At 41.6% G+C, this 24,215-nt stretch overlaps 2 protein-coding genes across 2 annotated transcripts in view; one reads left to right on the top strand and one right to left on the bottom strand.

Annotated features, from left to right (window-relative positions):
• MCM9 (minichromosome maintenance 9 homologous recombination repair factor) overlaps window positions 1-24,215 on the top strand; it is a 46,947-nt gene that overhangs the window by 20,087 nt on the left and 2,645 nt on the right. Inside the window, exons 7-11 of the mRNA XM_083828732.1 lie at window positions 13,358-13,532; window positions 15,184-15,386; window positions 16,323-16,526; window positions 17,971-18,053; window positions 22,300-22,445. Coding sequence (XP_083684858.1) covers window positions 13,358-13,532; window positions 15,184-15,386; window positions 16,323-16,526; window positions 17,971-18,053; window positions 22,300-22,445 — 811 coding nt within the window. The remainder of the gene's footprint in view (window positions 1-13,357; window positions 13,533-15,183; window positions 15,387-16,322; window positions 16,527-17,970; window positions 18,054-22,299; window positions 22,446-24,215) is intronic.
• Window positions 570-11,186, bottom strand: ASF1A (anti-silencing function 1A histone chaperone). The gene is made up of 4 exons (XM_083828755.1): window positions 10,770-11,186; window positions 7,582-7,697; window positions 2,988-3,164; window positions 570-1,043 (listed from the first exon to the last, which is right to left on the bottom strand). The coding sequence occupies exons 1-4, from the start codon at window positions 10,876-10,878 to the stop codon at window positions 831-833; spliced, it is 615 nt and encodes a 204-aa protein (XP_083684881.1). The 5' UTR covers window positions 10,879-11,186; the 3' UTR covers window positions 570-830.

The raw sequence follows: 24,215 nt of genomic DNA, 5'->3' as shown, positions 1-24,215 counted from the left end.
GTATGAACCAGCATTGTACATAACAATATTGCAGAAGTACAGTTCGGAGGGTTACTTATGCTATTCCTTTTGACACTTAAATTTTCTAATAATTGCTTTAATCTTTCCATCCAATTGTGCACAGCTGACTGTGGAAAAAAAAAGTTGTTTGCTGAAATACCCACCTAAATCCACATAAAACACTGTCCTTAACAAACCAGTCTAACTAGCAGCAAGAGATTAAAAAAGAAAAAAAAATCCTAAAATCTGAGATAGCAGATGGTAAATTTCAAACTGCATGCTTTAAGTAACAAGTATGTGCTTTGAAATGAAAAAAACAACTTGCACCTAAAATTATACTGTGCTGTCTGCTTTCACAGAAAGAGGACTTTTTTTTTAAGAGCACTTTTTTCTTTGCACTTCATCTAATGACAGCTTTGTTCTTCAGCTGCTATTAAAGGGCACTTTATATTTGGCAATCTGGATATCACAGATGAGGACACTGCATTATTGCTTCATTTTGCCTGAATATTTTAACTTTCAGTTTTTTAGCTTTCAACAGTGCTAACGAAGTAAAGGGGGAAGGGGGAAGAATACGTATACTTTAATCAGGTTTGGGTTAGACCAAACAGAATACCACATTAGAGGAAAAAAGCAATTACTTAAAAATAGTTGTATTTATATTCCACAATTTGCTCAAATACTGTGTTTTTTTATAAACTTTCTACAGGATGTTTTAAAACAAGTTCTTCACATTGCTCGTCAACTATGTACTTATGGAATTTGAGGGAAATAGTTCTGGTTGTTTTTACAGTTTAACACATGTACAGTACCAAAATGATGGTGGTTAGTCACATGCAGTCCATATGAGATTCTAACATAACATTTAATGAGTTTTCTGATGTTGACCACCCCTTTGATGCTGAAGGTAACGCATCTGTAGAAAGCAGGGACTGTAGATTTGGGTTACTGCTCTCTGCATCTTCCAGTTTTTCAGTGTTGTCCTCCCAATTAATGTGGAATCTTGTGACTCGGGGATTTGATGCCAAAATATTCCTTTGAAGCTGGGTGGGAAGAAAAGGTATGAATTATGTAGTATACATATCAAACTGGACTTCACGTGCATATGGATTTCTTTCCTTTTACTCCTGTAGCCGTGTACATCTAAAATAACTTTAAAAAGTAATCCATGTGATTGTGAATCTATAGCTATTACATATGGATCAGAAATATGCTTACAGGAACACACCACTAGTTCATTTACTTTAATATCCTATTCAGCAGAACAAAAACATCCTCTCTAGAAAGCAGTTAACTGTCCTATGCATTCAAGACTATACTAGAACTTTGCAAGTAAAGTGCAAGGGTTTTACCTTAGCCAGCACTTCATAAAGCAAATGACTATCCCCAGAGCAATTTTGCAAGCTACAGGAGTTCATAAAATTCTGCATCAATTTCATGGTGCTAGCAACAATTCTACCATTTCCCTCAACTGTCTGTCCTTATGTAAGATTAAAACGTTTCCTTATATTAAATGATTATGCTTTAGGTTCATTTTACTATCTGAATTTTAATTTGTCTACTTCAAATATCAAAATGAAAACATTACTTTGATTTGGCAGTTGGCATGCCTAGACACTAGTCATGTATTTTATTCTTCAGACTGACCATCATTTTCCTTGAAATGAGTGTTACATCCGCTTATGTGTGTGGCAAAAAAGAAGATGCTCGTTTTTTCTGAAGTTGTCACCATTTCACAATAATGCACAGTTAACTCTGGAGGATGGCAAATTATTGCTACTGGCCACTTGTCATGAAAGTTGAGACTGGTCACAGGAAAGGTCTGCCTCAGTAGAAATGCTGATTTCATTCCCCGAGGAAGTGTGCCCTCATTAAATATTTTCCCACCCCTTACGCAAACTAAAAATCTAATAAGATCACTTTTTTGAGCCTAGTAGGTCTGTTTCCCGTCAATTACAATTAAACATTTAATAACCTTATATTCTGCTTGCACATTCTGCTCCGAAGTCAAATTAAGAACTTCTTGTACAAACACATTATCACTGTTGCTGTTCTTTTTCATAGAAGCAGTTTTTATATAAACAAAACAGAATTATGACAAGTAGTTCTAGGCGTTCTAAATTCAACTGCGTAAAGAAAGTTAACATTTTGGCACTCACACCAAAAATAACAAGATAGAGTTCAACAACATAAGAAAAAAAGAAAGGAACAGATTATAATTCTAAGAGTCCTCAAAAGTTAAACATAATTTTGAATTTTGAGAACATACTAAGCATCTGACTCCTGAAAATTAAGTTAGGCATAGTAAAAATAGCAACTTTAAAAAAACAATTTATGTATCAATTCAGTTTAGTTACATTTGAAGATTAGTTTCAGGGACTATGGGGATCATCTCTGTACTAGTCATTACAGTACAAGTATTATTCCACTCAGTTCTTCATGTATCTAGTTATATAATTCATGCAAACTTGAGAAATAACCAATTTTTACCATCATAAAACTCTGGAAGATGAGCATGTACACATACTTCTCATAAAGAGAACACCCCAAATCCACAAGACCTTCCATGAAAGCAAACCAGGATGCTGTATGGAAGCTTGTTGGTTTGTCCAGGAGTCTCCCTGCATGCACTGTTTCACAGGATTTTGACTGACTAGTTTTTGTTGTTTAATTCATCTTTCTCCTCAGAAAGATTTGGAACCTAATACTTTATTTCATGTCTCCTTTTAGCTCTACACCTGGTTCATTTTTTTATTTTTATTTTTTTTACCATAAGAGGTGTATGTCTTTAAACTTTAAATACAAACTTCCGCGATCAAGTTGTCCATTGACTGGATCCAGTCGTCTGGCCTGCTCTAACAAGGCTTCCCATCTTCTCTCCTTTGATGGAGAAGTTGTTCTTCACTTTCTGTTTTGCACGAACTTTCTTAAAAACCCCTTTGTATCAAAGGTATGCTTATACATGACTAGAACAGGAGGTGCCTTACCTTAGAAAAGTCTGGCTTTACTGGTGGATTCTCTCTCAGTTCTGTTTCAGTATATTCATTGTTTACATAGTAGCCGACTCTAATAAATTCTTGACCTCGATAAGTGCACGTAATTAGCACAACTGTTACACCTACTGCATCTGCATCTGGAATAAGCCCTGGGTTAGGTGCATCAGCCTAAACATGAAAGGGAAAGATTGATTAAAATAAAATCGATACCACATACCTATCTGGCAGAGGAATCTTAAATAGCTTGTCCTAGCAGCTGTGAGTAGTGACTATATGCAAATTTGAAAGGTTAACCAGAAAACATACCTGCTTTAACCAGAAAACATACCTGCTTTAACCAGAAAACATCATCCCTGAATTTAGGACACCATCTTCTAAAGGCTGAATTACTTAGAACACGGTAATATTGTGTGCTGACATCTCTCCTGGGCAATCAGACAGCTTTGATCCCAAACTGCTTTTAAATACATGATTAGCTGAACAAGTGTGCCAACACCTCTCCAGTTCTATGGTGCCGCTGTTCTCCAGCCCCTCGTAGTAATTGAGTAAAACTTTTCATACCTCCTTGGTTGAATTGATCTGTATGTTTTTAACAAGACTAAACCTTTAAAAATACAGACTAATTTAGACTTCAGCAAGAAGAGCAGGGACAGGCTACAGTGACATTTGAGCTGTCTAGGAAAGGAATAAACTGCTCTGTCTCTTGTCTGCTGCCATGTGCCTGTATTTCTTAAAATGCATGCAATTAAATGCATCATCACTGAGAGACATTTGACATTTTCAGCCAGTATGCAATCCTAATTAATAGGAAACTCTTACGATCTTCCTTATCTCCTTACTTACTGTGGCACTGCAATTATTAATAATCAATAGAATTTGCCTCACAAAACGTGGCTCACATCAGTCTCTTATAACATTTTATAACTCAACATTTGTTGATGAAACACGATGCCTCATTCTGCTCTCAAAGTAGAAGCGATCTAAACATCAATGAAACAGCCTCATATTTACAACTTTGCATGAAAAAAATGAAGCCGATAACAAACACCTTTGATCTGAGCATAAATTAGTATTAGCAATAGAGTGGTTCAGATTTATTGAATCCTGTCTTAGGACAGAGAGTGAATGGGATTAATTCTCGCTGTCCCTCTTATCCCTGTTTTTCTCCAGTATTAATATGCTCTAGCACTATAAAATTCAGGAGCTAGTAGTCATGCATCATTGACTTCTGCTCCTTGCTACTTCAATTCTGAGCCTTCAAACCACTCTAGCTTTTTATAAGAAGCTGTAGGCACTTCGCAGAACTATTAAGTGAATCAGACCTCTCAGGTCTGATATATAGCGGGGGGGGGGGGGGGGAAGCAACCAGGGAATCAGGTAGAACACTCCTTCCTCCAGCCCTGAAGGGAAGAGAAAATGACCAAATAGCTTCGCAGCTTGTACAAAGGAATGGAAAATATGGCCAAGGAACCGGAGAAGTATAGAAGCTCCAAGAAAATACAAGAACTGCCAATACATGAAATCACTATTTCAGATCAGCAGTCTTGTTCTAACAGTGCCCAGGGCTATGTGATTACTTAAAATTCCAGTGGGCAGTTAGAGTAATATTTTGCAGAAGGACATCCTTCCATTTAACTCCCTGTGAAACACAGCTCACACCCTAATGTGGGATTTTAGCTCTCCCAGGCTGCTTCCACTGTCATTTCATGTCCTGTATTATGCTATGATACAGCTGTGAACCTGCAGAAATCCTCTGTTTTAATCCTACTTAGCTGTTGAGCAGCAAAGACATTGAACATGGTTTCAAAAAGATTTCTTTTCTCAAAATTTTAACTTGCTGTCTTAGATGTAAAACCTCCTGATTCCCCAGGAAACTGGTGAACGTGCACAGGTTAGGGGGGGAAGAGAGGACGTTGATATGACCAAATGATAAGCGAGGAGTTGCAAACATACACCATGGTAGGCAAAAAGAGACAGCAGAATTAACTTCTGCGTAAACACCACCATCTTCGTATGCCAAAATTACTTAAGGAATTTATGAAAACACTCAATGTATATGTTGTTTGAATTACCTTGCTTTTCTACATAACACACATATACATATAGCTATTACTGCAGAGTAGCTAAATTAGTGTAAGGTCATATCCCCACTCAAAGATAGTAAATTATTTATGTGCCTATATTCTCAAAAAGAAGCTCCTGAGAATTTATTACAAATCCCCAAGAGCACAGAGAAAAAGAATCAGGTTTCATTACTTATATATTGGTATTTAGATCCAAATAGGCCAGGATGTAGGACTTTAATATTGAAATCTTTAAAAACAAGAATAATAAAAAGAAGATTATTGTGCAAGTCTGATAAGCACAACGCTTTTCCATCTTTCTGTACATAAGGCTGACTTCCCAACCTGATGCGCAGCCTTTTTCACAGAGATAGTTGTATCTTCCTCAGAATTTTATCTGTGTGGCACTCCATTTTATTTGCTGTTTCAGCCATTTCCATACAAAGAAAATTCTACAGCATAATACTAACTGAAAGTTTTATACATCTCTACAAGAAGTTCTTCTGCGTGTTCCTTGGTGAACACGGTATCTTTTCTTTCCATTATACACCTCCTGCAGTTCTGCACTTTGCCCCACCCTGGCATTCCCCTGCTAATTCCCTCCACCTGCCAGGCAGTTTCAGTTTGGCAAATAAAGTAGCTTTAGCTGTCAGCAAAGGGTTATTACAGCACTTTGGTTTTTGGTAGTCTCTTACACAAGTGTTACCCAGGTCCTACCCTCACTTGAAATCCAGGGCTTTTGAAGTTTAATGTACTTAGACCAACAGTACATCCATAAGAAATAACAAGGATGGTTTATTATAATGCAGTAAGAGTACTCAGTCTAAGCAAAATCTCTACATACCTACTCCTAATTTAGCTGCAATGTCATCTGTAACTATGAAATAATGGATACGAGTCCATCCTGCAGAAACTGCAAGCCTAGTGAATTTTCAAGGTCTTCTGTATCACACAACCAAAACATGCTTTTTGAGGCACCTGCCTTCTGCTCCTTCCCATTACTATCAGCAATGAATCTTTGTAACTAGGTTGAGAATAGTGCCTCATTTAGAGATGTAAATGCCAGCTGGTATCTCTGGATCTACTGCTACAAGGTAGCCCATTTTAAGGGTAATAGAGGATCGCCTAGTTCTGACCAATTAATGCTACAAGATCAAATTGCTCGATAACGGAAGTACTGTTAATAAATGATGCATTTGTTATATATCTGCTTCATTTTTAGCATGGGAAAAATTAAGCCCAACTCCAAAAGCAGAGTGAAATATTTCAAACCCGATTTGAACATGTGGTTAATAAACATAACCTCCAGCCTGACCTTATGCCTTTAGCCTGTCCTGTGAGGAAAGAAAGGAAGTTTTATTCAAAAGTTTCAAATGTTTTCTGAACCTTTTAAACACTTGGGACTTACAGTAATAATTAGGTTGCCTAACAAACTTTGGTATCATTTTAAAAAGAGTTATATTAACTCTGATAAGTAAGAAAATGTATTCATTGGAGTTCTTCTTTTTGAAGAAAACGCTCATACTTCAGTATGTATTTACCATTAATTAGTTGAGTGAATTTATAGTGTTTGGGAAAGTAGCAAGGTTATAAACAAAAAGCTGTTCTCATTTTCCATCTGATTTTTCTGTGGATGGATTTTGCTCTCAGTTTACAAGACAAACACTAGTATTTGATAAACAGAGGAAAAAAGTGAGCTAAATCAGAGTTTTGATCAAAAATAATTTCCATAAAGATTTAGGCAAGTTTAGTTTAGTTTTCCCCACTCTCATTGATCTAACCGGAAAAGAATATTAAGCCATCTTCGTGCCCCTCTTTCCCTGTTTTCCTTCCCTCAAGTATTCCTTCTTAGTAACTTGTGGCTTTAACAGCAGTGTATTACAGGATTGCCACATGCTCCAGAGTTTCTGGGACAGTCTTTATCTAGCCACTCGCGTCCCAAATGTCTGCTATCTACAGCTGGAATTCTGTCTTATTTTACAAATTGCTGTACTGTGTTGTGACTTAACATGCATAGCCAAACATCGTGGCTGAACATTTATCCTGCCAAACAGAAATGAACTCTTGACTACTCTGACAGAGGTTCACAATGAATTTGTTGGCCTTCTTCTGTAGATGTTGTCTACATTAACCTAGTGCCCTGATTGTCTGAAACTGTCACCGATGGCCATAGAGTTAAGCCTGATGATGCCAGCATAAGCCAGGTAACTGACAGTCCCAGTTAGGGAGTGGTCCGGAATAGATTTATAAACTAGACTTGTCAAAATTATCAGTAGCTACAGGAGCCATGCTTATATCACTCTCTCTAATTATTGATAGCACAAGTGAAAATATTACCATGGAAATACCAGGGGCAAAAAGAGAAAAAACAACTAATGAAAAGTAAGGTGTATCATACATGAAGAGCTGACTGAAATTTCTTCTATCTTAGCATTATTTTTTAAGTGCCTCTTTGTATGATACAGTCATCATTAAACATCAGATTAGCACAGCTCTTTTAGGAACAGTTAACTGAAGCTTACCTGAAATACAAACATGTGTCTGCCCGCAGGAACAGGTCCTACTAAAACAGAGTCTAACACTTGGTCATACTCTTCACTTTCAGCTGAACCCACATAAATTATTTTCCATTCCAAATCTGCAGTAAAACAAAAATAAAACAAAACAAAAAATGTTGTTTATCATTACAGTTAAGTATCTTTCACTCTTGACTGTATAGAGTTTTGCTTAACCTAGAATTGCTTCTTTGGCAACTAGCGTAAAGGGATAGAGACCAACCTTCACTGGGGAGATTTACTGATGCTTGCCCCAATCCTCATGATCTGGATCACCCCACTGTCTTTCTCTATTCAGTCAATACTGCAGGATTGCCTCTATTTTCATAGCCACGTTTATTTTCAAATTTCATACAAAGGACAGGGCCATTTACTTGTTGGCAGCTGTGTTCAGAATTTCCTTGGTCTGTCTCCAGAGGCCTGTGGGATGGGATGATGCCTATATAGCCCTATTCAGCAGGGCACACCTTGAATATTGACTCAACTCCTCCTCAAAAGTTCCCACCTTCCACATATATACTTCACAGCTGTTACACCAATCACGTAAAACAGTTAATTGAATAATGAAATCCTTGAGTAAGCACCAGCCACACTAACTTTGTGCCTCCATTCTTTCACATGTGTGTCAGTTGTAACATGAGAAGTATATAAAATCTTAATAGCATGAATAGATCAAATTCTCATTGATGATATTGGCATTAGAATTTTATCCTGGAATAGGATCACAGGGGGGAAACAGCAAACAACCACAAACCCACACACAAAATGTAGGATTTTGCTTCTTAAAATGATGCACCAAAATCAAATTTTGTACAACTGATATGTATTTTTTCTAACACACCCTCGCCACCACAGCTGTTTGAAGGATGAAGCTGAATTCATTAGTTCTTCCTGTGCCAGCTTTTCACTTTTTGATTTAAAACTTTTTGATTTAAAAACACATGCATAACCACACCCATATAAAACTAACCTTAGAATAGAGATTATTGTTTTTAAACAAGAGGAAAAGAAAAGAAGGTCATCATTATGGAATTCTGTAACTAAAGTTACTGTTTGTTTGGGTAATTAAACTGTTGCTTAAAACAGTGCCTTAAAATTGATACATTTCATTTTTTTTCCTTACGAGCAATGCCCTGATTGTGTATGCAAAAGCACTACCCTGTAGACTATTACCTTTATGTTTTTAGTATTCTCTGCAAAATTTGAAGGACTACTTTAGGATTTCTTGATGCAGGACAGGAACTTAAGCAAAGGAAGAACTAGCACGTTAACAGAACTTGGCTGCTTTAGGATTGCAGTTGTTTTTCCTCATTAATGAAATCTTATCGTGTTCAACATGAATGCAGGTTTTGGGGTTCTAAGTAGCACAAATTAACAGGGCCCAGGAAGTGGTTTTATTCCTTGTACAGCACAGCACAACTGGCCAGGTACTGTATCAGAGGTCTTACCTTGTAAGCACCTAGTGCTAGCTCCTGCGGGTACTGCAGGCTGCTTGTCCAGGTCAATTAATGACCGCTTTTGTCCTATCTGTCCAAGGCACCATGTACAAGCACTGAGGACTTTTAGGCTAGATGACTTAAGATTATCACACCATCACGTGCTATCGTTCCAGGAGAACAACATGAAACTCATTCTAAACCAGCAGTACTTAGTACTGAAATACAGACTTATAAAAATATACACTTAATAGGTTGTTCTGATACTGTTTAAGGAATTCTGATGCAGAATGATAACTTTAAAGGCGGGGGGGGGGGGGGCTAAACTAGGGAAATTCAAGACCGATGGTACACAGGACTGGCTGAAAACAGAACAGACTATCAGCATGCAAAGGCTAAGGGAATGGTAGCAGTTTTTTCATCTAGCAAGGCCACTTAATCTTATTTGTAAGTGCGAAGGATAGCCTCGTGCCAGGCCCTGCTAAGGGCACTGCGCGGCACAGGAGGGGTCTGATGATGTAGCTTAAATGAGCCCAGGCTGGCAGGAGGGAGGGAGGCACAGCCAGCGGCCTCCCGACGGGCGCAGCCGCCCGAACACAGCTCGGGCCGGCAGGCCGGTCACTCTTACCCCAGGCGGCGCAGCAAGCTCCCGGCAGAGGCCTGGAGGAAGCCCCAGACGCCGGCCGGGATTTGCTCCAAGCTCCCGCCAGCCCCGCACGGCGGCGGCCCCGCCGCCCCCTTCCCCCCTCAGGCAGCCGGGGCCGGGCCTCGCCCCGCGCCCGCCGCCGTTCGAAACTCCCGCCCGGGGGGCGACGCGCGGCCTCTCGGGGCGGCTGGGCCCGGCCTGCCGGCGGGCGGCGCTGCGGAGCCCCGCCGAGCCGAGCCGAGCCGAGGGCGGTTCGCGGCCCGCCCGGCGGAGGCAAGGCGGGAGCCCGGTGCCGGTGGCGGCGCGGGGAGCGCGGCCGGGGGCTGCCCCCCCCCGGAGCCGGGCCGGGCCCCCCGCGGGGCGCTGGGCAGGAGGGCGCCGCCGGGGCCGCCCCCCCCCCCCCCTCCGGCGGCGGCCGGTAACTTTGGAGCGACTTCCAAAAATAGGGGTGCCGCCGACCCCCCCCCGCCGCCCCCCCTGCACCCCCGAGCCCCGGGGCGCCCCGCGGCCAGCCCGCCCCGCCTCCCCGCCGCTCATCCCATTTTTTTTTATCCAAGTATCCAAATTGAGCGTGAGGCCACCCGCCGCCCGCTCCCCAGCGCTCTCGGCGCCTCGGGTGACGCCCGGGCGGCGCGGGGCCGGCCCGGCAGCGGCTCGGACCCCCGAGGGGGCTCAGGGGGTGCGGGGCCGCCCAGCCCCGCCGCCCCCCCGGCGCCCGCCGCCCGCCCCGCGCCGCCCCCCCGCTCCCCGCACAGGCACACAAAGCTGGCAACATGGCTACCTCCACTCAAACAAGTTCCTCGCAACTTGCAGCCGGCCTCGGCGGCCTCGGGCGGCCCCGGCGCGGCGGCCAGGGGCGGGCTGAGCCCGCAACTTTGCCCGTTGGGCTCGGCCGCGGCGGCCGGAGGGGGCCCGGCCGCCGGGGAGCGCATCCCCCGGGCCGGGCTCGGCGCTGCGGCTCGGCAGGAGCCGTGCGGCTGGGGACGCAGGGCCTGGGCGAAGTTGAAGCCTGGGAAGCCCCGCAGCTGCCGGCCCGGGGGCACGAAACCCGCGTCGGGGAGAGAGCTACTCACCTTCCGACAGGTCCTCTATGCACTCAAATGTGATTTCGAACTGGAAAGGGTTGTAGAAAGGAGAAGGGTTGTCCAACACCACTACATTGTTCACCTGAACCTTTGCCATATTTTGAAAAAAAAGAACACACAAACAATAGGCAGAGCGTGTCAGCGCCGCGCCACAAAGTCCAGCGTGTCGGGGCTCCGCCGCGCACCGAGCCCGGCGCCCCCGTCCGCGCGAGGCTGCAGAGCCGCGACTTGAGGAAACTTTTTCTCCCCCCCCGCTTTTATTTACACCGGGAGCACTCCACACTGTTCGCAGCTTTCCTATTCCACTAAACTACAGCCCATTCTGCCCTGCTCGCCGCCAGCGCCCGCCCCGATTGGCCGCACGCTGGGCTAGGGCCCTCCTCCCCGCGCCCGGCCGCCGAGCGGCACCAAGATGGGCTCCGCCGCTCCCGACCGGCCCCGCGCCGCTCCCCGCGGCGCCCCCGCCCGGCCAGCGGCCGCAACCGCCCGCCGCCGGCCTGCCAACCGCCCAGCCGGGCGGGGCCGGGCCGGGCACAGCCGTGCCGGGCGGAGCCGAGCCCCGCCGAGCCGAGCCGAGCCGGGCGGAGCCGAGCCGCGCCGAGCCCCGCCGGCCCCCCGCGGACGGCCCCCGCCCGCCTCGCTCATGGGCATCCGCCGTGTGCTGCGGGCTTGGGTCGTGCGCGTGTGGTTTAGTGCTCTTCAAGGGTTCAGTCTGTTCGGTGGGTTTCGGTTATGATCCCCAAGGTGTTCAGGCGTTGGGTCCCGGGGGCTCCACAGTGGGTTCACCCACAAGCGGCTGACCCCGCCGCAGCACGGTGCCGGGGCATCAGCGTCGCTTCGGTTCTGGATTCATTTCGGGTGCCCCCTGGGCTAAGGCGGGTGCCAGGCTGCCATCCTGCTGCGAGCCCCGCTGGCCGCTGGCCAGGCGCAGGCCTCCGAGCGAGGCTTCCAGGCAGCGGTGCTGCCCAGAAGCCACCCCGTGCCCACGCTTGCGAGGAAGGCCTCTGGCAGAAGGGCGAAGCAGGAAGCCATGCACGTCCCCGAGCAGCAGGAGGCCTGTGGAGGAGGCCATCTTGTGGCTGCGTGCCCAGGGAATGGGAGAAGCGACATGTCACCGCTTCGGGTGCCTCCTGCCTCTGTGGGGCCGGGAGAGCAGGCAGTGCCCCAAGCTGGGGGGGGGGGGGGTGGGCGGCTAGGTGTTTTTCCTCATCCCGAGAGGAGATTCTGTGTGGAAATAAAAATATCAGACTCTACGAATGTCTGCAGGGAGCCTTTGAGTGTGGTGGAATACGCGCAGCAGGAGGGTCTGAAGGAGACATCTGCTTGCCTGCCTGGAAAAGCTGAGCCTCGCAGGCAAGGAGCAGAGCGCTGCCACGGCTGCGGTGGGCGAGAGCAGCGCTGAGGCACAGAGGCCCTTGGCCTTCAGCAACTCTCCAAGCCGAGGTTTGGAAAGGAGCTGACACTTTTGTGTTTACAAACATGTATTTGCGGAGAAATGTCATTATACTTGCCTGGTCTGTTGCTCGCTATACATTTTTATAACATTCTCTACACATCTTAACACAAGGCTACCCTGGACAGCGGAAGAGATCCCTCACACCAAGCTAAAATACGTGTTATCAGGAAACACATTTCCAGTAACTTTTGGCTGACCGTTTGGGAGCAAACAGCGGCTGTGGTGATCTGCACGGAGATGAGAAAGCAGCAGCGCTCACCCCTGGGCTGCCTGGGCCAGGGGGGGTTTTGGGTGGTGGGATCCTTCCTTGGGCAAGTTTTGCTGTAGCATTGCGGGAAATTTTAGGCTGGTCGCAGCTTGTCAACTGCTAGGATATTTTGAGCTGAGCACTGTGGAGTGAAAAAGGAGGGCTAAAGATAGAGAAAAGGCTGGGGAAGAGGGAAGAGAAAGATTGAAAAGAGCTGCACGTACTTGATAAAAAGTGGCCGTTCTCACAGTTGTGAGATGTTCCTGACCTGCCGTGCTCCCGTTGTTGAGTCACATGTAGATTTGCTAATGCCCGCTGGGAACTTTTTTTTTTAATTTCATCTTTGAATTTTCATTTTAGCGTAGTGTGAAATCTCAAAAAGAAATTAATTGCCTTAAAGTGAGAATCTGTCTCATATTCCTGGGGAGTTAAAAGATATTTTGAAATATTTTTTTTTTCACAAGCTTTGTTTTGTGGCTCCAGAATATTTATTTTGACAGTTGATGGGGAAGGACGGTCTATTCCGTAATTTAGCAGTCTCCACATTTGCCCAGTTTTCAATTTGATTTAGCAGATTTGGTTTTCATCCCCTAATCACTTTTGTTCATTTATCAATGCCCTAAAATAAGTAATCACTAAATTTGGAAGGCTTAACAGAATCTGCTCCACAGATCCAGGCTAGCTTGCTTAACACTAGTGGGATTTCTTACCAGTAGGTGTGAAGCGAGATGCATGGTAGAGGTATGTGGTGGAGCTAACCTGCTGTTTTGCCTTCTGCCTGTGGCACAAGCCAGTGTGCCGAGTCCCGTTCTTTCACTCAAGCGCACTCCTGCAGTTTAAGGAAAAGACTGACCGGAGCAATTGATTCTTCAGGTTTGACAGTGACTGCTGTGAAGGACTTTGGGGAGTGGAACTTGGAAGCTGGTGCGCTGGTGCTTGCAGATGGCGGCCTTTGTTGCATTGATGAGTTCAACAGTATCAAAGAACATGACAGAACCAGTATCCATGAAGCAATGGAGCAACAAACCATCAGTGTAGCAAAGGCAGGGTAAGTGGCATGTTAAGGTGTGTGGCAACATAACATGTTTCTCTTGCACTTACAAGTTGGTGGGAGGCTTGTCATGCTGACTAAATACAGATGGTTTCTTTGTTGTGCTGCATAGTTTTGTTCTCAACGGTATTTGTAAACTAGGTGAGCCAGCATTTCAAAGGACAGTGCAATGGACCTGAGGTTGCAAGCAACCAGAATGAAGACATACCCTGCTCACTACTGGGTTTTGAGTCTACCACTGCCCTTAGGCAAGGGTACTTTCCTAAGAATCATAGAATCATTAAGGTTAGAAAAGACCTCCAAGATCATCTGGTCCAACCATCCCCCTACCACCAATGTCACCCACTGAACCATGTCCCTAAGCACCAGGTCCAACCTTTCCTTAAACACCCCCAGGGATGGTGACTCCACCACCTCCCTGGGCAACCCGTTCCAATGCCTGACTGCTCTTTCTGAGAAGAAATGTCTCCTAATTTCCGACCTGAACCTCCTCTTTGTGTTCTTTTTCTTGACACTTGGTGGTAGCCACCATACTAATTGTATGTGAAATGACGAATTTCACAAGGAACTCAGAAAGCAGGACTTCATTTCTCCAAATTCCAGTAATACTGGATGGTAACAAAATAAGACCAAATGATTTCTAGGCTGCTCAATCTTATATGTTGGGCATGGCATGACCATAAATTCCTGCTTACTTTCACGTCCTTACCTTCTTTCTGTACTAGACTGTATTCAAATCTCTCATTTTTTTTCCCCTGCCAGTTTGATCTCTGAGCTCTAATGTCACTCTCTCAGTCACATGCAGCTCTTGTCCAGGCCCAAATCATATCCTGGCTGGTATTACTGAAGTCTCTGCTACCCAAAAGGCATCATCCTTTCCACATTCCTCCTTGTCGCCTTCAACTCTGCTCTTGCTCCCATCACATTTTCTTCCTCTCAGTTACAGAACAACTTTGGACGGGAGGCAGCAGTTACTCTGGAGCTGACTAGAAATAGCTTGGTGACAAACCAAAGTTAGAATACGGCTGCTGCCTTAACTGAAGCAATTGCGTTTGGACTACTAGAATAAAAATAATCTCCGCACATCTAAAAACACACACCGGGATAGCATAACTAAGAGGGAAAAATGTCAATTTCCCTGAGAAACAGATGATATGGCTGCCATCATTGGATGGTTGGGCTAATATGGGCAATATGACTCTACACAGGAATAAAACATACCTGTATGTTACATTTTATTTTACTTTCTGAAAATGTGAATTAAGCTAAAATGTTACTTTTCATCGTGAAAAAAAATCTATTTATACTGTATGAATCAGCAAAGCAACATTTGTTTCTGAAAAGCTAGATTAGTTTTAATCAGCTAAGGACGTACCTGTATATAGAGATTACTTGTGGAAATATTACCTAGCTACTTTTGGTGTCCTGAGTGCTGTCTTTCTGTCTAGTTGCTATTCTGTGACTGAGAAATGCTTGATATATAATATCTATTAATAAAATAAATATGTGTATAGTTTAGCTCGTATACTCTTTAAATGTAAGATGTGCTGTTTATAACATAAAAACATGATAATTGTTGTTAACACTTCGGAAGCATTTCCTCTGTCCAGCTCAATTCATCTGTAATGTTCATCGTATTTTTCTCTAGCTTGGTATGCAAGCTGAATACAAGGACAACTATACTGGCAGCAACAAACCCAAAAGGTCATTATGACCCTAACGAGTCTGTCTCCGTCAACATAGCCCTTGGCAGTCCCCTGCTGAGCAGATTTGACCTGGTCTTAGTATTGTTAGATACAAAGAATGAGGAGTGGGACCGCATCATTTCATCTTTCATCTTGCAAAATAAAGGTAAGAGTATTCTTTTTTTTTCTAATTTCCCCACCTTTCTGTTTAGTTTGTTATTTTTCAGCCTTTCACATTAATCAGTGTTTGCATGTTTACTGTGATAGTTGCCTGTGGTATGGTTGCCTTTCTAGTAGGAATAAGATAGAGATCATTGATTAATTAATAGGGGTGAGCTGTGAACACCATACCTTTACCTTTACTCTATGATCATTTGCAAGAGATTTCAGCCCAGACTGCTTAGGCTTCCATGTCATGCCTTTGCATCACTTGATGAGCAGATCCTGCACACGGTACCATTACATGCTGTTAATGAGAAACTTAATTCAGACAGAACAAATTTGAGCTGTGTATGCTGCAGGGCCTGAAGAGTGCGTATTAGCGTTCCGTACGTGGAGCTGTGTGCTCTGGAATTAGGGAAGGCAGAGTGATTTGATTTTAACCTGCTTTAGGAACACGACTTTGATCCCCATTAGAGAAGTGGTTAGAGGAGACTCCTTCAGCTAACTTCCTTAGTTTTCTTCCCTTCCCAAAATGTTTCCCTGTAAAAAAGTGTTCAGAATATGGCAGGTAGCCTTTGGCTTCTGCAGAGTAGATAAAGACAGCCAGAGGAAGTACATACGTTCGAGTGGCATTTTGTACTTCACGCAGTATCAGAGCACTCAGTAGTGGCTGTACCATCTGGTGGGCAGCGAGTCTGACAGCACTTCTGTTCAAACTACTGGAGGCTTTGCCATGGATTTTGCTGGGGGGGGATTGGATGTCCTATAACATTCCACACTGGAATTTGACCAAGTCCCTGAGGACTAATGTACAGTCACTCCAGTACGCCCCAGAAATACGGTAGAAGGTGTTTTACATTCACCCATCTATTTAACAGGAATTCTTAGGAAAAAGCTTGATGTCTGTTATAAAATTACTGACTAGGCAGTTGTTACGCAGGTTGCCCTAGCAAGTCAGAAAAGCTCTGGAGCATGGAAAAGATGAAAACCTACTTCTGCCTTATAAAAAGTATACAGCCAAAACTGTCTGATGAGAGCAACCTGATCCTCGTACGCTATTATCAAATGCAGCGTCAGAGTGACTGCCGAAATGCTGCCCGAACTACCATTCGCTTATTGGAGAGTTTGATACGCCTTGCAGAAGGTAAGGCCGGGACAACTTTATTTTTAGGCTAACAATTAACCTCTATGAAATGAATAGATCAGGAGTATAATTATAACCAGTAAGCAGAGTATAGCGGTTTTCTCCATAGAGGTATGGATAGATGAAACTTGCATTGTTTGATCTTTATAATCTAAAAAGACTTGGGGTTGGAGATTTGAATGTGCGAAAGGGTTTTATGTTTAGATGATCAAAAACAGTTTTAATTTTGCCATTCTCACATTCATAATAAAAACTAAAGCCACTGGAAGAAATTACACTTGAGGAAAAAATCTCGGAAGTTACATGCCTTTATGAAAAGCAAATCTCAGGATTCGTTTTACTTTATTGGAGTCCTGGGTTGCCATTCTACTCAGCCTGAGGAAAGGTGTCAAGTATTTTATTCTATCCTAAAATTAATATAACATCAAATACAACACATTTTTGCTCAAGTCTCTGTCTTACAATAGGTACTGCAACATTTCCAACTCTAAATTCAAATCCTATTTTACCTAAAAGAACAAAATCAAAGGAATTAGTAGGTCTCTCTCTTAAAATGATTTTGTTTTCTACAATGGCATATCAAGTATTTTCGGGATGAATTTAAAAGAAAATCTTTTTTTTCTTTTTCTTTTTTTTCCCCCTTTTTTATGCCAATCAGTAAGATAGTGCTTTCTGCATCAGATGTTTATATTTTGGTCTCCATTTGGGGGTGAAAATTATTTAGGTGAAAGACATTATCAGCCTTTAGGGATTCACATATTATTTATATGTTCAAGGTTTTTTCCATTCTTGTGTGTCACATGGTTGGACTTTCAGCAGCACTTTGTTCTTTCAAACTATTACATAGATGGTATTAATTAAAGCACCTTTCTCTTGCTGGGTAAGAACTGTGTTTGCACAGCCAGTTAGAATGGCTTCATGCAGTAAATTATTTGCATTACATCCGTTTCGTCTTAAGAAATGGAAGCAAGAAAAAATAAACTATTGTAGAGAAAAGTATGTTTTAGACCACTTAGAAGAAATCAAATCTTTTCTGACCTACGATGAAAGTTATGCTTAATTTTTCACTTTTGATGATGACATCTACCTATTTAGATAGGGATGTTTTACATCACACTCTCTGTGATACCCAGCACTTTACATTTTTTAACTCTAGCATTTTGTGTATCTTTATTCAAACTGTCACAGTTACTGTAATCCAGAAGTCACATTCTTTACTAGTAAAGGTGAGCCTTCCAATTCCTCTTGAAATTGACACGAAAATCAAAAGGATTATATTAATGTTTAAGTTAGACCCATATACAAGCTTTTGAAGAGCTAAAGAAATTTGAAGAAATATCATCTCCCTTGTAGTAAAAACCAAACCAAACCAAACCAAACAAACTAACCTTTTTGACCTTATTTGCACTTGCACTTACTTTCAATGTCCATCTGTTTTTTCTAGCTCATGCCCGGTTGATGTTTAGGGATACTGTGACTTTGGAAGATGCTGTAACTGTGGTATCAGTGATGGAATCTTCTATGCAGGTACAGTTTCTTGCAGAGATTGCTGTAATAAGGGATTTATCATGTTGGTGTGTTGCCAACTCGCTTCATCTCTTTGGGAAAGATTTCATGCAATCATGGAAAGTAGGTAATCAGAGACTTCAACAAGTAATTTTTAGTCCATCTTGATAATTAAAATACTTAAAAACGGGTTATAATGAAAAGTCTGGATTGATCTTAAAGGAATAGCACTTTTTTTTAATAGACTTTGCAGTCTAAGTGGAGTTTTGGTATACTATTCGCTCTTAATAATCTACATTTTAAAGACCTCTTGAGCCAGAAACTGTGTTTATATCACTGTGTTTAATAACTTCTGACAATTTTTTCTTTTATGATGTTACCTTTTCACCCATTAACTAGGTATGAGAGAACCAAACAATTTTTATTTTTTCTGAGAAAGTTTCAAGTAGTTGCCAAGAGCTATACTTTATTTTGCCATTAGTTGATTTTAAAACATGCTCTTGGTGATACTGAAAATCACAGAACTTTTAGGAGACTAATTTTACTCTGGAAACCTTAAAAACTTGGTTGCTGTATGCTGAAAATTGTGTATACCAGTTATCACACAGATTTGTGTAGTGTTTCCAGGTAAAAAAGGCATTGAAAAAAGGCTGAAGCCTAGATTTTTGTTTACTGTAGCGCCATTAGGATACTGAATATAAGGAAAAGCAGCACATTTATAACAAGAAAAGGAATATGAATCTGGTACAGGCTTTTTTAAATGGAAATGTGGAAAATAATGTAGATGACTATTACTTCAGATGGAATATTTTTAAGAGAAATGAATCTTAATGCTTTGAAATAGAAAATAAAAATTACCATAAGCAGATTATCCAAAGTTTTGCATGTTGAGGTTCTTAGCGCTTCTGAATTACTTGGTTTTGGCTCTGTCAGAGACAGTGTACTCTACTGCACAGATGACTGGTCTGATCCAGATTGTCATATCCTATGTTTCTGTATGGTTTGATACGAATATATTCAGGTTAAAGCAATTTTATGCAGTACCCACTAGCTCAAAGTATGTTAAAGACTTTTGCAGGAGTATGCGCATTTTTCTCAGATAAAGAGCGTCAGGATAGACGTACAAAGTCACACGTGGCAGGTAGGCACTTGTGATCTACCTTTTACTTTCAGTGGAAGTTGAGAGACTAGTTGCAGTCAGTGCCACAAATAATCTACTGCACAGCGTTGCACATGGAATTTATCTCAAAAATACTACAGGGTCTGACCTTATTAAGTAGCAGAAGATTATTTTTCTGTCTGCTGCAATTCATTTTGCACTGTTTTGAAGAGCTCAGCTTTTCAGTGAGAGCACTGTATCTAAGTTAAAGTAAGAAGCTCTAACTCTCTGTCCCATTGAAACAGGAGAAGATATTACATAAGTGTTCATTAACTGTAATTAAAACTGTAATTACCTAGACTGGAATTTGATGGGACATCATTTTCAAAGCAGTATGAGTTTGGGACATAAGAAACCCAAAATACTCAGATATTTTTTTCATAACAGGTCAAAAAGTGGAGACTAATGAATGTATATTGTCATCTGTATATTGCTACGTCATCAGCAATAATAAACGTAAAAGAATTGTTTTAACTGTGGATCATTTTCTCCTATTTATTCAGCCCTCAAGGGCTGCAGTTTGCATAACAAGCATCTGTCTAATCAGTGTCAGTGAGAACTTTGCCTGAATTATGACTGTAGAAGACTAGCTGGGAGCAGTTGATATGTTCATCATATTTGCTCCATTCTTCACTTTTTTTGAGGGAATAGGTAAATGTCTTAATTTTTTCTAAGAATCTGCAAACTTGAGATCTGCTATTTAAGGCCAAATTTCACTTTCAACCTGGAAAGTATAAAAGAATCGCTGAAATTATTTTTGAAGGCAGTAACTTATTTGTTTAAAAAAAAAAAAAGCGATATGCAAAAGTTTATTTTCAGAAAGTGTTTCCTTCTCTAGAAGAAAATTGTTTTTATCTATAGATTACATCCTGTGTTTCCTGCCTAATTGTAGATTGAGGTTGGAAATGAGGGAGAACCAGTGTTATTCTTGAAGGACTGGCTGCTACCTTTCAGCTTAGCAAACACTGTCTTAAATGCTGTCTTTCCAAACTAGCTTCTACCAAAAAAATCGTATTCTTGCCAGTGTAAAATCAAAGTTCACAGTTCTCAGTCCAGTATTCAGATACTTTATGTGAGCCCTCTTGGGAAGGAAGACTACCCATTTTTATCACTGACCTCGTTCATTGTTTTTTTGTTTGTTTGTTTGTCTTGTACTCCAATTCACCCTTATTTTTCTCAGGGAAAAAAAGGTCAGGGAGGGCAGGACATAATTGTATCCCGTGAGCATATGCCTTGAGATATATGTTCCTTTTTTTTTTTTTTCCATTGGATTCGTATATCAAAAGTTGACGGTACTCAAGCCAAAAGCAGCTACCCCTTGTCAATGTTTGCATCAGTGTTTTATTATTTACTGTTCAAGTGCTGTTCTAAATACAGAATTCTCAATTTCTTCATGTACTTTTCTGTGGAATTCATTTCCAATCTATTTTAGTATTTCAGAAATATTAATTTATTTATCTTCATGCAGTCATTGTGAAGTGACAGGCCGGTACTACTCCTGTTCTATGATCTGGAGCTGGCGTATGCAAGATCCTGAAGACATTATCCGTTGGAGCACGTCCCATGAGAAATGGTTAGGGCCTTGGTTTCAGAGCAGGAGAACTTTGAGTGTTTGAGCACATTCCCTGTTGATAGCAGTTTCCTTCTGTGAACACACTGCAGGCTCCCAGTTACGAGTTTACTGCCTTTCAAAACCTTTGCTTAACTGGCTCAGTCAAAATCACAAGAACTGGAACTTTGCGTAGAGATAGAATCCAGTTTTCCATGGCAGCTTTTAGCTGTCCTAACCAAGAGACCAGGCTTTCTTTTCTACAGTCCCTGCCTCATTAACTATGCGCTTCCCAGTGGTTGAAACAAATAAAGCAAAAATCACAATAAAAATAAATAAATATTGAAACAAATAAGGGTCCTACAAGAATGTTCTCCATTACTACCAATCAGTGCTTCGATGTGGAACAAATTTGTCACGTTTCTGAGTCATCAGTGAAAAATAAAACAAGTGATAACTTAAATGGGATGTGTTAGTGGTTGCACAGCCAGCCGTTGTCACAGCACTATGTGGTTTTAGAGAGCTTGAATTAGCCACCTGAATGATGTTCTTTCAATTTGATTATTTTTTTAATGTGAAATTTTAAAATTACAAAATGGAAAAAACAGAAAAATGCCAACATACGGCATCACATGGGCTGCATGTTTTTGACAGGGACAGCCTCTAGACTCAAGAGTCTCTATGTGTCTATATAAGAGTCTCTGTAGATAGAGTCTCCAGGCAATTTCTGGTTTTAGAGGCTGTCAACTTTTGCTATTGCTCTCATGGTGCTTGATAAGCATATCGCTCGTTAGTTGTATTGAACTTTATAGATTAGATAGGAGTTGTAAATGATAGCGAATCTGTGGCAAAATAGAGGGTTGTTATGTTTTGTTTTGGTTTTAAAGAGTGGTAGTGGAATATTTGGTGTGGAACAAGTCAGTTCGTGCAGATATTCTGTTCCAAATAAATACTACTTCATTTCTTACAAAGCACAGCTCAATTGTTCCAGATTAAAAACACTTGTTTTCTGGAATTACTCCTGAATAGCCAGTTACCCTTAAAGATCTATTCAGAAATATTTTTGCAGTTTGATTTCTGCCATGATGACCAGCCTTAATACCCAGATCTTTCCTTGTAAATAAGTAGGAAAAGTTAATTAAAAAAAAAAAGTCAAAATATCTTCTATTATAATAGAATGGGTAATATCATGGGTAGAATTTTTACAAGGCTTTTGGAAGACTACTTTTTATTCCTAATGTCCGTTTTTAATAATGATGTTCTCAGGCCTTACATGGACTTTCTATTTTTGTATAAATCGAATAAAATCAACACCCAGCAAGAGTAAATGGCAGGCTTGATCGTAAAATAGCTTTACGTGTGTAAGCAACCTTGCCTGTGTGAGCAAACCTAACAGGATTACTTGTGTGAATAGAGTTACTCAGTAAATATTTGCTACCTTAAGCTTTAAAATATCTGAGGGAGAACTTTGTATTAAATGGTCTCTGCTACTTAAATCTGATACTGAATAAAAAAGATTACTTCCTTTTTTTTTTTTTTAATCTCTTCTGGTGATATAGGGGGGTGCACTTCTTGGAGCCATCAATGCCTTGCACACCTCCTTCCCCGAGAACCCGATGGCGCAGTACCGAATGCAGTGTGAAGTCATACTGGAGCGACTGGAGCTGCAAGATCTTCTGCACAAGGAGCTGCAAAGACTTGACAGGTTAGAATATGCAGAGTAACAAAACAATCCAATAGAGAAAAATAATTGTTTGACAATAATACCTGGGGAGTGTCTAAAAATAGAATCTGACATTGGGAAAGGACTTGTTTTTTAGAGGACATGAATAAGCAAGGAGATTGGTTTAAAGTAATATGCAGAGATCATCACAAGATCATTTCTCTGGGTTATGGAATGGACAAAGAGTTTAACAGTTTAATCAGATCCCAACATACATCTCAAATTTATACTCAGGTATATTTCAGCTGAACTTATTAGGGTAAAAATGAAAGATTTTGTAGCTGAGCAAATAATTTTATATAACTTTGTGTTACTTGCTTGGTAAAATACAGCAGGTTTACCTCATATTTTTAAGCCTTCCTTTGTGTTGGGCTTGTCACGATTCTTGCCCTTCTTTTAATGGAAAATACAATCCTGAATCAGAGTTCTGTTCTTCTGGGTGATTTTCGTTTTTACACACTGGAATTGTCACTATCTTTTCTCTAGTTTTCAGCTCACTACAATAATATGTGGAAAGTCTATTTGCTGTTATTAATAGAAAACTTTCAACTTCCTGTGGCTGAGAGGAGAACAGTAGGATTGGCAGGAAATGAAATACAAACAAACAAACAAACAAAACACCACATTTGTTTCCTGAAATGAGATTAGGCTTTAAAGAAACTTGTACTGCCCCATTGTTAAAGGAAGATAAAAGATTAATGTTATTGAAGATAAAGGAATAAGAACAGCTGGGAAAATATGCTTTTTCCTTCAAGCATTTTTCAGACTTTGTTTTGCAATTTATAGTAAGGACATCTTAAATAAGCACTAAGGCAATAAAAGCAGATGAAAGTGGGGTATCTCCAACAGGCAGACAAAGACTACCTTTAGAAAACAGAAGTGTTCATAAAGGATTATAGAAATACAGTGTGGGGTGGGAGATCAAATACAAAAACGGGATCAGGTCTGTCTGAACTTCCTGGCAGGGGGTTGTGTTATGTGCTCCTAAGGCCCCCTAATGAAAGGGATTTCCCATTGCCATTGGGTAGCCTGTTCTATTATTGCTCCATCCTAGCACTCATGAAGGTATCCTCCACATCCCACTGAATCCCCTGTGCTGTAAATTGAGCTGATTTCTTCTTCTCCCCTCATAACCAGCTGAGAGAATACTTAATGAATGTCCTCTTTAAATACTAAATGAATGTCTTCTTCTGTATTAGAAGACTTGTCTCATGCGTTCCCCTTAGACTGCATTTTGATAAAACAAGCATTCATCTTTCAGCCCGTCCTGATGAATCAGATCATTTCTGTTACTTTCCATGAAAATTTTAAGTGTGTTCTATCAGAATAAGATTATTAGTAAATAATGATAAAGAAGGCTTTAAAAGGTATGTGTCAACATAGTGTGCTTTCTCATATAGTAGAGGAGCTGTTCATAATACATAGGAATCATTGCACCTACACTGATGCAGTTACTCATGGTTACAGTCACTATTTAGCAAACACAGAAGCGTGCGGTCTCCCTAGGAGATTATACGGTTAGGTATAATAGAGTATCAGCTATACTGGGATTGGAGGGAACCCTCCTTCTAGTACCTCTGTTGTTTTGGAGAACCCTGAGAATACAGCTGCAGACAGTGATAATTCAGTTTTGTAGGTGACCTGAGATGCTTTCAGTCTGTCCCAGAGTTTTTGACATGTTGGCTCCATAGTGATTGTGAGAGAAAGCCACAAGCAACCACTGTGCAAAGTAACACCTGGGTTCTCCACTCT

This window comes from Anser anser (genome assembly GCF_964211835.1).
Source record: "Anser anser genome assembly, chromosome: 3".
Taxonomy (NCBI): domain Eukaryota; kingdom Metazoa; phylum Chordata; class Aves; order Anseriformes; family Anatidae; genus Anser; species Anser anser.
This window is presented reverse-complemented; position numbering and strand designations above follow the sequence as displayed.